The sequence below is a fragment of the Erpetoichthys calabaricus genome, chromosome 4 (genome assembly GCF_900747795.2).
Source record: "Erpetoichthys calabaricus chromosome 4, fErpCal1.3, whole genome shotgun sequence".
NCBI lineage: Eukaryota > Metazoa > Chordata > Cladistia > Polypteriformes > Polypteridae > Erpetoichthys > Erpetoichthys calabaricus.
Window position 1 is genome coordinate 271,508,905 of NC_041397.2, and position 15,369 is coordinate 271,524,273.

The 15,369-nt window shown below is 36.5% G+C and overlaps 1 protein-coding gene across 1 annotated transcript in view; it reads right to left on the reverse strand.

The window, feature by feature from the left end:
* Positions 1-15,369, reverse strand: part of zgc:113337 (uncharacterized protein LOC503741 homolog) — a 67,429-nt gene that overhangs the window by 50,589 nt on the left and 1,471 nt on the right. Inside the window, exon 2 of the mRNA XM_028800795.2 lies at positions 2,163-2,241. Coding sequence (XP_028656628.1) covers positions 2,163-2,241 — 79 coding nt within the window. The remainder of the gene's footprint in view (positions 1-2,162; positions 2,242-15,369) is intronic.

A 15,369-nucleotide genomic window follows, 5' to 3' on the forward strand; every position in this document is an offset into this window, starting at 1 on the left:
GAAATCACCCCGTAAATGCACACGTTTAATTGCACATGTGTTAATATGTATGCTTACACAGTATTAAAAGACAGTCAAAAATTAACGTCATTTACCTTCGTTCCCGCGTGTGACTCGTGCTGTAAATCTCTTCCTTGTTTTTAGTTCACGTGATTACGTAGGAGGCGTGATGACGCGATACGTGACTCCGCCTCCTCCATTACAGTGTATGGACAAAAAATATGTTCCAGTTATGACCATTACGCTTTGAATTTCGAAATGAAACCTGCCTAACTTTTGTAAGTAAGCTGTAAGGAATGAGCCTGCCAAATTTCAGCCTTCCACCTACACGGGAAGTTGGAGAATTAGTGATGAGTGAGTCAGTCAGTCAGTCAGTCAGTCAGTGAGGGCTTTGCCTTTTATTATTATAGATAAAGATTGTGTGCATGTACTTACTACACCTAAAAGGTCAACCTGATATGGTTTTGTTTCTGACATTTTTAGATCTTTTATAAACAGAATGACAAAATATGGTCAGTCTTGAGGAAAAGAAGAGATAAATCTGATCAGGAGATGAATGGTGCCTTTCTGGGAACAGGATAAGAGAACAGTCAAAAAAAAAATGGAGATGACTAAGGTAGCAAATGCTGAGGTCAGGAAAAGCAAAGGTCAGAATACCATGGAAGCCAAACAAAACTGAAAAACAGTAATCGAAGAGGCAAGATGAAAACAAAAGTCAAATGTAACAAATTACTGTTAGGGCCTACTTGTTTGAAAGTTAGTTACTGTATATTTAAGAATGACAAAGATATATACCTTGATATATACCTTAAAAAGATATATACCTTATACCCTGAATTTATCAAAGTACAAGTCAGTATGAAATCAGCAACCTATTTATATTGTTACTTTCTGTGACATCACATTTAGGTCACGTGATTAATGATATCTTTCTTCGCACAATCATGAAATAAATAGTCTAATAAATAAATCAAGACAATAACAAAAATAAAATTTTTACTTATAAGATTAATCATAAAAATAACTTCAGAAATAGATTCCACATTTGTCAAAACCGACAAACAGACAAAAACTACATGTATAATTCAAACTATATAGTATTGCCACATTTTAGCAAGAATGTGATAAAATTACATTAGGCAGCATTAATGATCATGTCTATCACCATGAAAATATTACAGAAAATAGCAACACCTGTGATTAAAGCTCTACACATAATAGCACCAATGTGACATTATTAAAGTAGTGATAAAAAAAAATACAAATAATAACATAACAAAAACTGTAAAAATTGAATTATTAGTTACTGAATGAATCATGACATCAGCATTGTCATTGCAGGATACTCATTCTTTTTCATTTGATCAGGCTTCCCACACCCTACGTAAAACACTTTTGAGTATTGATAAAAGTGCTATACAGACATAAAGAATTATTATTATTATTATTATTATTAGTTTTTAAAGTTAGCCTCTACCATCATAAAGCAAGGACTGTATGCAGGAGGGCATATGAATTTGCATTATCTAATAAAGATTTAAAAGCTGTCTACCTATGGATTTCTTCTAAGTTTCGCTGATTATGCATGGCAAAGAAAGCTTTTTCATTTTTTCTTCAAACAGGTAGTTTTGCATATCTTTTTGTGCTGTTCATGCTTTATTATATCACAAGCTGTCTTTAAAGTTAACTCACAGAACGTAAAGGACTGCCCTGGAATGACAACTTTGACGTTGATCTGGAAACAGCAGAAACCCGACGGTATTAGGCCCACTGTACCTACAGCCTCATTGTGCCAGACGCTTGTGTGAGAATGGTGTCTTGCTCTGCAAGACTACTGTACCTGTTACATCAGCAAAGCATGAAATCATAAATGTAGCCTGAGCTTCTCTAATATTACTGGGGGGAAATAATCTTAAGGTGGGGGCAAAGAGTACTATTATAACTGAGAGAAGGATCTGCTCACTTGTCAGACTGGCAGACTGCAAACCGGCCCACGTGGATATCTGAATGGAGAAGCACAAGCTCCATCCAAGCCAGTTACTGCAGTAAAAGCCACAACACAACTACATTTTACAGATAAGAGCAGAAAGCTTAATAAAGAAGTGAACCATTTTACATACTCTTAAAAATGTCTTACAAATATTTAAAATATTATTTCTTACCTTGTGAAACTGATGTCAGCATCAAAGACACACACAACTGCATACAGTGATAAACAGAAATATCAGGATATCTTCTGAGCTGTTAAGTAAAATTACATATAAAAAGTTACATGTGAAGTTTGTATATCATAGAGAATTTACTCTTTTTTTATACATATTTTTTAACGCCCATACTCTTGATTTATTGTCAACATTAATAAACTGAAAAGACAGAGTTATGTGCGTATTATTAGGTGCTGTGTATATATAATGGGAAATATTATGAGAAATGTGTTTCAAATGTTGATAGAACAAAGCAGAAGGGAAAACAAACTCCCATTTTCTGTTATTTTCATGTAAGACTAATTATCCTTTCAAACATTAGAACCCTTTGGACAGCACAGAGCACATGGAAAGAACCAAATGGGAATGTCCATCACAGGGCACACAACCATTCACACTCAAACTGGCCAATTAAAAGACCAACAGCCTAACACAACGTCACAGGGACTTGATAAAAAACTGGAGTACCAAGAGGAAAACCTACATGGCGATAACCACTGCACTGCCAAAATTATCTAAAAATCTGACATAGTATAATAATATATATTGTATAATATGTGCTGTCTTTGGATGCTGGAAAATGTCTTCTTTCACAGAGCTGAATGAGGTTATTTACTATATTATATATATTTGAGTTTGGACTCAATATACCAGCATAGATTATACAAGTATATTCTGGCCTAGAAGCTTCATTTCATTTAAAAGATATAAATTAATTACTATATAACAGGCATTTGATGGAGTGTGACGAGTGGACTTAAACAAACTGTCTATATATTTTTATGCAGTTTTATATTATTAACGCATACTCAACACTTCTACAGTATATACTATTTATAATAAAGGTAATGAAGAAGATCTATAAAATTTCATGGTTCCAGGTTTTCTTGAATGACAGCATATTGACTGCAGTAAACAGCCCTGCACAAGGTTTAAATATTTTAAGTTATGTTTACAGTTTTCATGAATTATAATTTCACAATAATTTAATGACATGTTCAAAATTAATAACATGACAGACTGTGTTAAATAACACATTCACCAAATAGTTCTACAGTACATTACCCAGGAAAATTAATATTATTAAAATGAATTACCTTCCAAAATGTGTGTATTTCTTTTTTCTAAAGCAGAACAAAAGTCTGAATAATCATAGACAGCTTTGGGAACACAACCTATCAATTAGATATTCAGGTATTGAATGGAGTCATCTTTCGATACAATACACTCACCTTCAGTCTGTACAAAACACAATCTCAAAACTCAACTCAAACTGTTAGATTGGACACATTTATCTTAATTCAGATTATCCAAAGCGTATCCAGATCAAGACCTTACTTGTGGGTGAAGCCATCAAGCATCTGCTTTTGAGAAGACTCTTGCTTAGACGCGAACAGAAAATAATCTTTGCTTATTTCACAAGATAGGAATTGGCTTTCAGATAATCCATGATCTTCTAATAACTCTACTTTGAGGAAATATTCAGTGCAGCGTAATACTTAAATTACAATCTAGGATCTCACACTACGGTACTCCTAACCTGGTCCTCCAAACCAGCTAACACACTAAAAACAATAAAGCAATATTAAAGATTATCCAGTTTTACTTAAAATTAGAAAAATTTAATTCACTATGAAGAACAACTCATTTCTTAATCTTTCAGGCATTTTTAATGTTGTTTTCAATTACTTGAACATCCGTTACTGTTGCTACTCTTTTGGATAAATCAGGGTCTCGCAGGGATTGCTTCATATTAGGTCTTTATCTTATTTTGCACTTTAGATTGTCAGAGCAGGATATATCTGTTTAAAATAAGATGTAGAATTGTTTATCTCAGCACTTATAATACTGTAACTACCAAGTCAGCAAGAATACAATCATTAAGGGGACAGGGCGCGTTTGTGCTGTCACTCCACACTCAAACAACATTTTTATTTCTACAGCACATTTTTATATACATCATGTAGCTCAAAGTGCTTTACAAGATCTGAAAGAAATAATCACAAGAAAAGAAAAATAAATACAAATTTAGCAATAAATGTGAATAAATAACATACAAAATTAAATTAACATGCACTTACATAAAATAGATATATAATTAGTAGTAAAGTAGCCTTTATATATAGTATCCTTTATATAGAAAGGAATCCAAATATATCAACAGTTCTGTGTTTATTATATGCAATAATGGTATAAAGAAAGGGAAAATACAAACAACTAATGGAAGAAATGACAAAATAAACTCCGTAGCAGCTGCTGCATAACCGTTGTTCAGATGTATTCTGTTTCCAGCCCACAGTATCTGTATATTAGCTTCCTAAAGAGTAACATGGCAGGTTCACACAATGGGCATTTGCCTTCCAAGATATCATACATGACAGGGTCTATCGCCCCCCAGCCCCCACCCCCAATGGCACTTGTCATGCCACTCTAACCTAAAAGGGCTTCTCTTTGCCCTGCTTTGGTGGAGGTTTAATGCCACACAGTCATCAGCACTTAGCCATGTTGAAGGTGATCTTACTAATGGCAACTTCTGGACACTTCTTCAGAACTCATAGCAGACGGACTTAACCCACTGTTGGTCACTTCCATTTTCACTTAATCTTTTTAAAGGTGGTAAGCCTTAAAAATTAACTTTAGCATAAACAAGTTTTACCTATTTTACTAATAATTTAGTTGAATAAATGACTTCCAAATAACACGAACATACTGTTTCGTATAGAGTATACTAGTGGTTCTCCAACTCAGTCCTGGGGACCCCATGTGGCTGCAGGTTTTTGTTCGGACCAGTTTCACAATCAGTGAGTTGTTTTACCTCTAACTGATCTCATTTAATTAGCTGGGCTCTTTATTTCTCTCCTCTCTTCATTGAGAAAACCACAAAAGTGAGATTTGTACATTATTCAAATATTAACGAATAAGTCTATTTGTGTTATAGCTTTGTTATTTTCCTGTTAATTTACCTTTTTCTGTGTAGTTTGCTCCCTTAATTGTATCCTAATAAAGACAACAAGCAAAGCGGGACACCCAGGCAGATGCTACTGAGTGCTGAAATGAAACTTCAGGGTCAGAGCCACTGCTGTGCTCATTAGTAAATGATGGAGCAAATAGGAAATACACCTGGAAAAGCCGAATGAAAACCATGATGATGATGCAAATCGGAGAATCCAAATTAAAACAAATACTACATTATGCCCATGAACCATACATTTGATACATTCTAATAAAAAACGGGCAAATTTAGGTTTGCAATTTTTACATTGACACCAAATACAAAGAAACTGAGAATAATTAGACTAGGAGTTCAAAAAACCAAACGCTGCTTGCAACAATAACCAGCAGCCAGGTTTGAGAACCTTTAGTGTATACGGTATCATTAGAACTGGATCAGCAATCTTGCTTTTTAAAATATTTGTAGTTTATGGAATGAATCACAAAGAATTTTATGACATAATTCAGATTACTTTTTTGGAGAAATCAAACAATGGCATGGATAGACAGTAGAGGGTCATCATCATTTTAATGTGTGTCTTTACATGTTGCTACTATGATGTGCAAGTTAATAAACTCCAAAATAAAATCCAAGTTAAGGGATAATAATAATATATATAAAGTCTCTTCAATCTGAGCTGGTGAGTGTAATTTTGTGTTTTACTGTTGCACTACCACCTGCTGCATAAAACACAAATTATACAAAAAAAAAAAAAGCTTGGAAAAAGCCTGGCATCAATCTGTGCCTTACAAGTGTGTTTCAAACAGCCTGCCCTGAGTCCTCATGTTATTAATTACACAGAGAAGGTTTCCAGATACCTGTGCCACCCAAGTTGCAAGGCTGAACAACAAAGAGGGCAGTAAAACTGTACAACCAACTGCACTTCAAATACAAATACGTCCCTGAGGCGGAAGGGCTTTGATCTTTGGGTGTTACTCTGATTAGGAGAAGCTGATGGGAGGCTGTCAGATCTCATTCCTAAATTGAAACCACACATACTGTATTTTTGTAGACCACAGTCTGATGAAACCAGAGCAGTACAGTAATTGCTAAATTTCCTCAGGTATGCACAGAAGAGCTCCACATAACAAGTTGAGTATTTAAATAAACACCACACCCCGAATTCAAGGTCTTTATAAGGTCTTTATAATCTCTCATACTAGTTATAATAGTTAAAATGTTGCTACCTGGGTCCAAGGACAAATGGCTGGCCGCAGTGACTTTTGTATGAAGTTCACATTCTCCTTAGGTTGCATTTTTTTTTAATCATAAAATATGATAAAGACGTGTGTATTGTTGTGATGGTCAAAAGGTTAGGTCAGGTTGGGATAGCATGCACTGGTACAGCGTGTTGCTGTACCCACCACACGACAAAAGAGCTAACAATCCCAGGAAAGCTTCCCAGGCAAACATGCAGTCCAGTCTCAACCCCAGAAATGACTATCTATCTGCCACGGCCAAGTGTTATGTGGGAGTCCCCTTGGCCAGGTCCAGCCATGGAGGTCCTCAGCAATGAGGATCCTGTGTGCCAGATCACCCTTGTGGAATCGCGTCACATGGCCATAGTGCTGTAATTGATGTTACCTCAGGTACTTTGCCTCATTATGAGCAACCACTCATTCGACACAAAGTCAAACCAATGGTACCCAGGAAACACCAGGACTCTAAAGACTTGGACCTTTGTCCTTTTGCAGAGATATTGGGAGTGCCACACACCCCTTTCTAGGGATCTCATGACCCCCCATCCCCCCCGCCCATTTGCTCTCCCAATCCGTCTACTGACTTCATAGGAAGAGTCACCAGAGACATGAATGTCACTGCCAAGGTAAGTAAACCTCTCGGAACCTCTGGACGAGGTCAACACTCTCTCTGCAGACAGACACACTACTGATGGCTGTGCCCAAGAGGTCATTGAAGGCCTGGATCTTGGTTTTTTATCCAGGACACTCACAAGCCCAGACACTGACTCCTCACTCAGTCTCTTGAGAGCCCCGATCAGAGCCTCCATTGACTCCGCTAAGATCACAGCATGATCAGCAAAGTCAAGATCAGTGACTATTTCTTCACCAACAGATGCCCCACAATCGCTGGACCCCATGACCCTACACAACACCCAGTCCATACAAGCATTGAACAGAGTAGGAGCAAGAACACACCCTGACAAACCCCAGAATCAACTGGGAAAAACGCAGAGGTCCTGCCTCCACTCTGCACAGCACTGACAGTACCAAAAAAATACTTACATATTATACTTTATTACAAAACATAAGATATAAGATGCACAGAACGATTACGTGAAAAATATATATATTTTGTTATCTTCTTCTATGATTAGACTTTTATTAGAGAGGCTGACAAATAGAAAATTGCCAGCAAACAATTTCACATAAACAAATTTTTGCTTAAGTAAATTTAAAAAAGTAATATTCAAGATGTAATATATGGAAAAAAAGAATAAATGAACAGGGAAAAAACAAAATCAAGATAGCTCCCAAAAACAGACACACACACCATTGCGCACCTCGACATCCCAAAGTGAGTGCTACAAGGTTGCAATCCAGTCGACTCTAAAGGTCACCCAGTTCCTGAATGGAATTACAGCAGTTCTCAGTATTTGTTTCTGAAGTTCCATTGACTCTTATCTCTCCATATATAAAATCCAATGTCTGTCTGTATGTCTGTCCACTTTTCACGAGAGAACTACTTAATGGATTTAGATCGTTTTTTTCCTATAATTTGCTTGAATACTCCGGTTGACATTGCTACTTCTCTCATTGCACTAAGTATTATAGTTTGCTTGCTAATCCGAGACAGAGGCTGCAGGCTGAGGGAGAGGGGAAGGGGAAGCGTGACATCAGGAGTGGGGATCCGGGCAGGGCCCTCCTCACTCACGTGTTAGCCTCCGTTCAAGTCGGTCTACCTCTCATGACATGTTGGAGCATACCGTACCTCTGCTTAGCTAGTGATAGCTGGTTTGTTTATTGATTTTTAAAGTTTATCCTGTTTCACTACTATGCGGGTGGAGCCACGGGGGACAGCTGGTAGTAGATAATTTAAGTAGCAATAGTTTAGAAAAGAAGGATCTTCAAAGGTTCAGAAATTAAGAATCCACCAAAAGAAAGATTTGTGCCAAAAAGCCAATAGTGCTAGAAGAATATGTTTTCAGCTGGAGAGAAGCGAGAACAATGAAAGGTCCGGTAGAAAATAAATGAGAAGAAAACATTTTTCATCACCAGAAATGAGGAAAGAAGAAAAGACAAGGAGACATGATACCAATAAGAGATAGAAGGGCATCTCCAGATCATGCGCAGAAACATACTGGGAGGGTTAGAGGGGCAGAACTCACAAAAAGAATCAGGATAAAGGTCCATAACAAACCACTACTGGGAAATAATGTAGAGACAATGAAAGATTTTAAACTGATGGTGTTGATAATTCATATTTGTAGAAAAAAATACGTTTTTCAAGATTGCATTCCAAGGCATTTCTCAATGTAAGATGTTCTTGGGCTGCCTGTCAGATGATTTTCACAACTGATTGTTAGCACAGCAAACCTAAATAACGGAGCTCAGAGCTGCACATGTCATTATGTATTTAAAACAACAGATTCTGCATTTAGAAATCTCTGTCGTCGTATTGTTCAGAACTGTTTTTGGAAATGGATAGTGAAGAACGTTCAGAAATTTCTAAAAATGTTCATTTTGTAGTGCCTGGTGTGCAATGTTCCTATTCCTGAGAAACTGTCTTTTTCATTTGTGCTTTCCTGAAGTTAAACAATGACAAAAGAAACTATAAACCATGTTGCTATTGTGATCATGTTTAATTTTTAAATGATAGACTACTAATTTATTCACATAAAGGAAAATATTCACAAGTATATCCCAAAATAATTAAAAATCTGTGTCTTATACTTTAATAAGAACAATGTGCTTATTACAGTAAGTAAAATATGATGAAGTTGTGGTTGTTTAAATCAAAGCAGCAGAAAACAACCAGAAATGGGGATAACGTTAAAAGAATGGTAATTCACGTAATGCCAAAATTATATTATTTACAAATAATGACTAGTAATATCTGCGGTGGGCTGGCACCCTGCCTGGGGCTTGGCAAACATTTACTCAAACCAGTTAAAATGTAAAGATGTCAGTTTTGGTAAATTCAAGTCCTTTGAGTATCTTGCCTTATTATCCATGGAGATTCTCACGTTCTAGTATTATCCGTGTATAGACCTCCAAAATTCAACGCTTCTTTTTTTGAGGAATTCTCTGACTTAATGTCAATTTTAATTGCGAACTATGACACACTCTCAATAGTCGGCGACTTTAATTTTCATATAGATAATCAGTGTGACCAAAAAGTAAAAGAATTTATGAACCTCCTGGACTCTTTTGATTTGAGACAGCTCGTTAATCAGCCTACACATAAAGCAGGTCATACGTTAGACTTAGTAATTACTAAAGGACTAAAAGTTGATATAAAGCAGATCACTGATATTGGTCTATCAGATCATTTTCTTCTACTTTTTAATATAGAAATAATGGTAGAAAACACTCATGAGAAGCATATTATTAAAAACACTTCTTTGGCTCATCAGCAGCTTTAAAACTTACAAACATTCTAAGTAATCAGTCCGTTTATAGTGCCAACTATAATAGCGAGGATAATGTAAATAGTAAGGTGGAAAGATTTAATACTAAGGTGAGAGCTGCTGTTGACATAGTTGCACCTGAAAAGACAGTTAAAAAATTTTCTAGCATTGTTATACTATGGAAGACCCAAAGAGTGTCTGATTTAAAGAGAACATGCCATAGAGCTGAGCGTAAATGAAGGAAGACTAAACTAACTATCCACTATGAAATATTAAAAGTTAAAATAACAGAATACAATAACACAGTCCGTCTTGAGAGGCGCTGCTATTTCTCTACGATTATAAATAACAATGCTAGTAATCCCAGAGTCTTATTCTCGATGATTGATCATCTGTTAAACCCAGGTAACTCAAAGGAATGCCTCCTAAGTACTTCCAGTAAAACCTGTGAGGCTATTGCTGTATTTTTCAATCAAAAAATTAATGATATTAGAAATAACATAGTATATCTCCCCAACACTAAGGATCCTCCTAAACCCTAGTATTCCGTTATAAACAAATTAAACTCTTTCACTAGGATAAATTTACCTGATTTACATAAAATAATTTCTCAAATGAAACCCTCCACCTGTGCCCTTGACCCAATACCAACAAATTTTTTCAAAGAAGCATCGGGCGTGCTAATTGATAATATTCCTGACATAGTAAATTCGTCATTAGATACGGGGGTCTTCCCAGACTGTCTCAAGACTGCTGTAGTTAAACCTCTACTTAAGAAAAATAATCTTGACTCCTCTGCTCTTGAAAATTTTAGACCCATCTCTAACCTGCCTTTCTTAAGTAAAATTCTAGAGAAGGCAGTCATTATGCAGTTAAATGACCACCTCAATAAACATGCTATTCTTGATAAATTTCAGTCAGGTTTTAGAACAAATCACAGCACAGAAACTGCACTCGTTAAAGTAGTAAATGACTTGCGGGTAAATGCAGACAGAGGCCATTTGTCTGTTCTCATCCTCCTAGATCTGAGTGCCGCATTTGACACCATTGATCACAATATTCTTGGAAATCACCTTAGTCAATGGGTGGGCCTCTCTGGCAGTGTCTTAAATTGGTTTGAATCCTACCTGGCAGGGAGAAATTTCTTTGTTATTTGTGGTAATTACAACTCAAAGACACATGATATTCTATATGGTGTTCCACAAGGCTCTATCCTGGGTCCACTGCTCTTCTTAATCTACATGCTTCCGTTAGGTCAGATTATCTCAGGGCACAACGTGAGCTACCACAGCTATGCTGATGACACACAGCTGTACTTATCAATAGCACCTGATGACACCGATTCTCTTGATTCACTAACATAATGTCTGACTTGTATCTCAGAATGGATGAATAGTAACTTTCTCAAGTTAAATAAAGATAAAACTGAAATCTTAGTGATTGGCAAATAATGGATACAATGAGGCTATTAGAAATAAACTGGATGCATTAGGATTAAAAGTCAAAACAGAGGTAAAAAGCTTAGGGGTAACTGTTGACTGTAATCTAAATTTTAAATCACATATTAATCAGATCACTAGGACAGCATTTCTTTACTTAAGAAACATAGAAAAAGTTAGACCTCTTATATCATTGAAAGATGCTGAGAAATTAGTTCATGCGTTTGTTTTCAGTTGACTAGATTACTGTAACGCACTCCTCTCAGGAATACCCAAAAAAGACATAAATCGTTTGCAACTAGTGCAGAATGCAGCAGCTAGAATCCTTACCAGGAAAAGAAAATCCGAGCACATTTCTCCAGTTTTTATGTCACTACACTGGTTACCTGTGTCATTCAGGATTGACTTTAAAATTCTGCTTATGGTTTATAAAGCCTTAAATAATCTCGCTCCATCTAATATATCGGAATGTCTGATATCTTATATTCCAAATCGTAACCTCAGATCCTCAAATGAGTGTCTCCTTAGAATTCCAAGAGCAAAGCTTAAAAGAAGTGGTGAGGCGGCCTTCTGCTGTTATGCACCTAAGATCTGGAATAGCCTGCCAATAGGAATTCGAAAGGCTAATACAGTGGAGCACTTTAAAAAACTGCTGAAAACACATTATTTTAACATGGCCTTCTCATAACTTCACTGTAATTTAAATCCTGATACTCTGTATATCCAATTCATTATAATAACTATTCATGGTGGCTCTAAAATCTGTACTAACACCTACTCTCTCTTCTGTTTCCTTTTCCGGTGTCCTTTTGGTGGTGGCTTGCGCCACCACCATCTACTCTAAGTACCATGATGTTCCAACAGTGATGGATGAATTAAAAGCCAGAAGTCTGTATGACCATCAGCATCAAGTGACTCCGTGAGAACCCTAACTACAAAGAGGACTATTTCATTTATGTTAGGTAGAATGCCCAGAGGGGACTGGGCAGTCTTGTGGCCTGGAACCCCTGCAGATTTTATTTTTTTCTCCAGCCTTCTGGAGTTTTTTTTTTGTTTTTCGGTCCCCCCTGGCCATCGGACCGTACTCCTTTTCTATGTTAACTAATGTTGTCTTATTTTAATTTCTTATTTTGTCTTTTATTTTTCTTTTCTTCATTATGTAAAGCACTTTGAGCTACTTTTTGTATGAAAATGTGCTATATAAATAAATGTTGTTGTAACTGTTTCCTGCCTTGCGTCCTGTGTTGGCTGGAATTGACTCCAGCTGACCCCCGTGACCCTGTAGTTAGGATATAGTGGGTTGGAAAATGAATGGATGGATGGACTAGTAATATTAATCATTTTGCACTAAAAATTGTACTGTCACAGTGTTGATTTCATTAAACATCATTGAATTCTACAGGGCAATTCCTTTTAAGAAATGTAGTGACAGTAGGCACTAAAAAAAATTGTTAAAAAATTATTAAGATAAATAAATAAAGACTAAATGTTAGTGATCTTTTTGTCTCTATCCATTTATCACTAACACACAGAAGAGGATTGTTCTGGTACTCAAAGGTCCAGCAGCTAAAAATAGTTAATATTTTTAACATTTTGATTTAATAAGATATCAAACATTCTGACATAATGATGGATTTTATGGGGAAAAAAAAAAAAACGCTTGGCTTAGGGAAGGTTTCATAAATCAAACTACGCTGGAAATGACACACTGATAGGAAAACTTACTGTATCTTAGGTCCTGTACTCTTTTTCCATTGCATAATGACAGTTTATTATTTGACTGAATCATCGAGTGCCTAAGGGGATGCATGTGTGTGCTAATAAACAGAATGAATATTATCTTTGATAGGAAACGGATTTGGTGGGCTGTACTGCAGTACACCCCAGCTTAGATTCGCCAGCTAAACTATAACTTCTGTCAGACTTACTGTACCTCCTGCATGTTCTGCAAGCAAAGACAAGAAGAAGGGCGGAGGTCCTCTAAACCCTTTTTCTACCTTCCTTCCACCGCTTGGCCACAAACAGGAGCCTGGGTGTGTTCTCCTGTTGGAAATAATCTATAAACATGTCTTTTGACAACTTTAATTAGTTAATGGGCGACACTTGCTTGCAAGAACATTTCTCTTTGACTCATTTAGTAGTTTGTCTCATTAGTCCTAAGGGTGCCAGTTAATAATACCAGATGGTCTACCACTGTTCAATGAGGTTCCTCACAACACTGCTTCACTTTTGCACCTCCCATTTTTAAATAGTTAAAATATGTAAATATTTTTAAATAGTAAAAATGTTCTTCCTTTTGTTTCTGAATTTCAATAGTCTGTTTACTGCTATGGCTTTTCCTCAACATACATACATACAAAACAGGTTTAAAACATGTACATATAATTTATACTGTGTGTTACTTGGCTTATTACCTTTAAGCATATTAATAGTACTTTGATTTTAATATGCTTCTTTCCAAATTTTCTGATAATTCTAAGATCCTGCTGGTACCTGCCAGTACTGCCTTTTTTTTTTTTAGAATTGCTTTATCATTTTTAGTATCTCATATAGTTTGTACATTTGCTGTTGTTCTGTGGTCTTACTTGCCCATTAAATTGCCTACTGATGGAACCTTCTGGATGAAGCAATAAAACATTATCATTTTCCCCTAGACTTTGACTTGAAGAGGTGGGTTCATAATAAGAATAGATGGAAGATTACTTGGCTAATGAGACTTTATCCCTCATAGGTGGAAATCTAAGTAATCAGCTTAAACCTCAGTGTTGATGTTTGCAGTGCACCATACAATGTTTATGTCTGTTATGTGCCAATTGGTATGGGATTTGTAAAAGAAGTTTTAATATTTGTGATGTGCCATCTATTGGAATGATAGATGCAATGCATTGTATTACTAAAAATGTTTGTGATGTGCCATGTTTTGAAATTACAGAGACACAGCAACCGGACAGACGCACAGATAGACACATCCTTTTATTAAAGTGGATCTGTAAGGTACAGGCCAACTAAAGGACGGCACAGTCAGTGGCAGCGCCAGTCACTTCAAACCAACAGGTCCTCTGCAGGTCCCAAGCAATGAAGTAAACATTGAACAAAGTAATAAATGCAAAAACTGAAAACGTGTGCATAGTGCATAGTTTGCTATTTCAGCAGACCAGTACAGCAAGTTAACAAATTCAACAAATTCTTGACTTTTCATACTAGTCTAGTAGTCCACAAGTGTACTGCTCATTTTAGCATAATGCGACAATTAGGAAATATTTGAATTAACTGGTCAATCACACGATCCAAATCTAATTTCTTGGTCCTCTCAGCATGCATGGAAATAACTGCAATATTTGACAAGCACACGTCTGTCATTGTTGATCGCAGATGTGTTTTGATCAACGTTAAGTTTGCTGAACGACCTCAAGGAAACATTTCAGCTGCTAACGTACTAGTGACATTACCAACTTCACCGGCATTGCCGCTTTCTCGCTGTTCTTGCATTTATCCATCGCGTATTCCCATTGTCAACCACGAACTTAACGATTGCATTTCAGCACAAGCAAAAACGCTGCAAAATACAATTTAGAAATATACTAGCAGTTGAGCGCGTGTAAATTTCCAGCAGCACGTGTTGTGGGCAGGCAGCACGATGCATGAGGCCAATGCTGAAATGACGCAGGCGCACGGCTGGTTCTATCAGGCTACGAGTGTGTACTCTATAGGTCACTAGTCCGTGCCTGTGATAAAGTGATAGTAGCACTCGCTGACTTCATGTCAGCCTCTTGGCTATTGCTGGGCTACTCAGTGATCAAGCAAGGAGCTGCAGCTCGTAGTAGTTGATACGTACATGCGGTACACTGTTAACTGTTTTTTTTAAACAAATATACAAAAGTGATACTACGACAGTGAAAGAACAGTAACAAGAAATCTCATCAAATTTTTCACTTAATCACCAAATGTTTTTACCAGGTCTTTTAACAGGTCCCTAGAATTTTACTGGGTCCTGGGACCTTGCTGGACCTGGAGTGGCTCCTCCAATGGGCGTAGTAACTTATTGAAAATATATCTTTTAATTCTAAAGTGTGTTTTCTTATTCTTATATTTATTTTCTATTACTGAGGTGAATAAGCAGATTTTATTCTTGCCTTGCATTTAGAA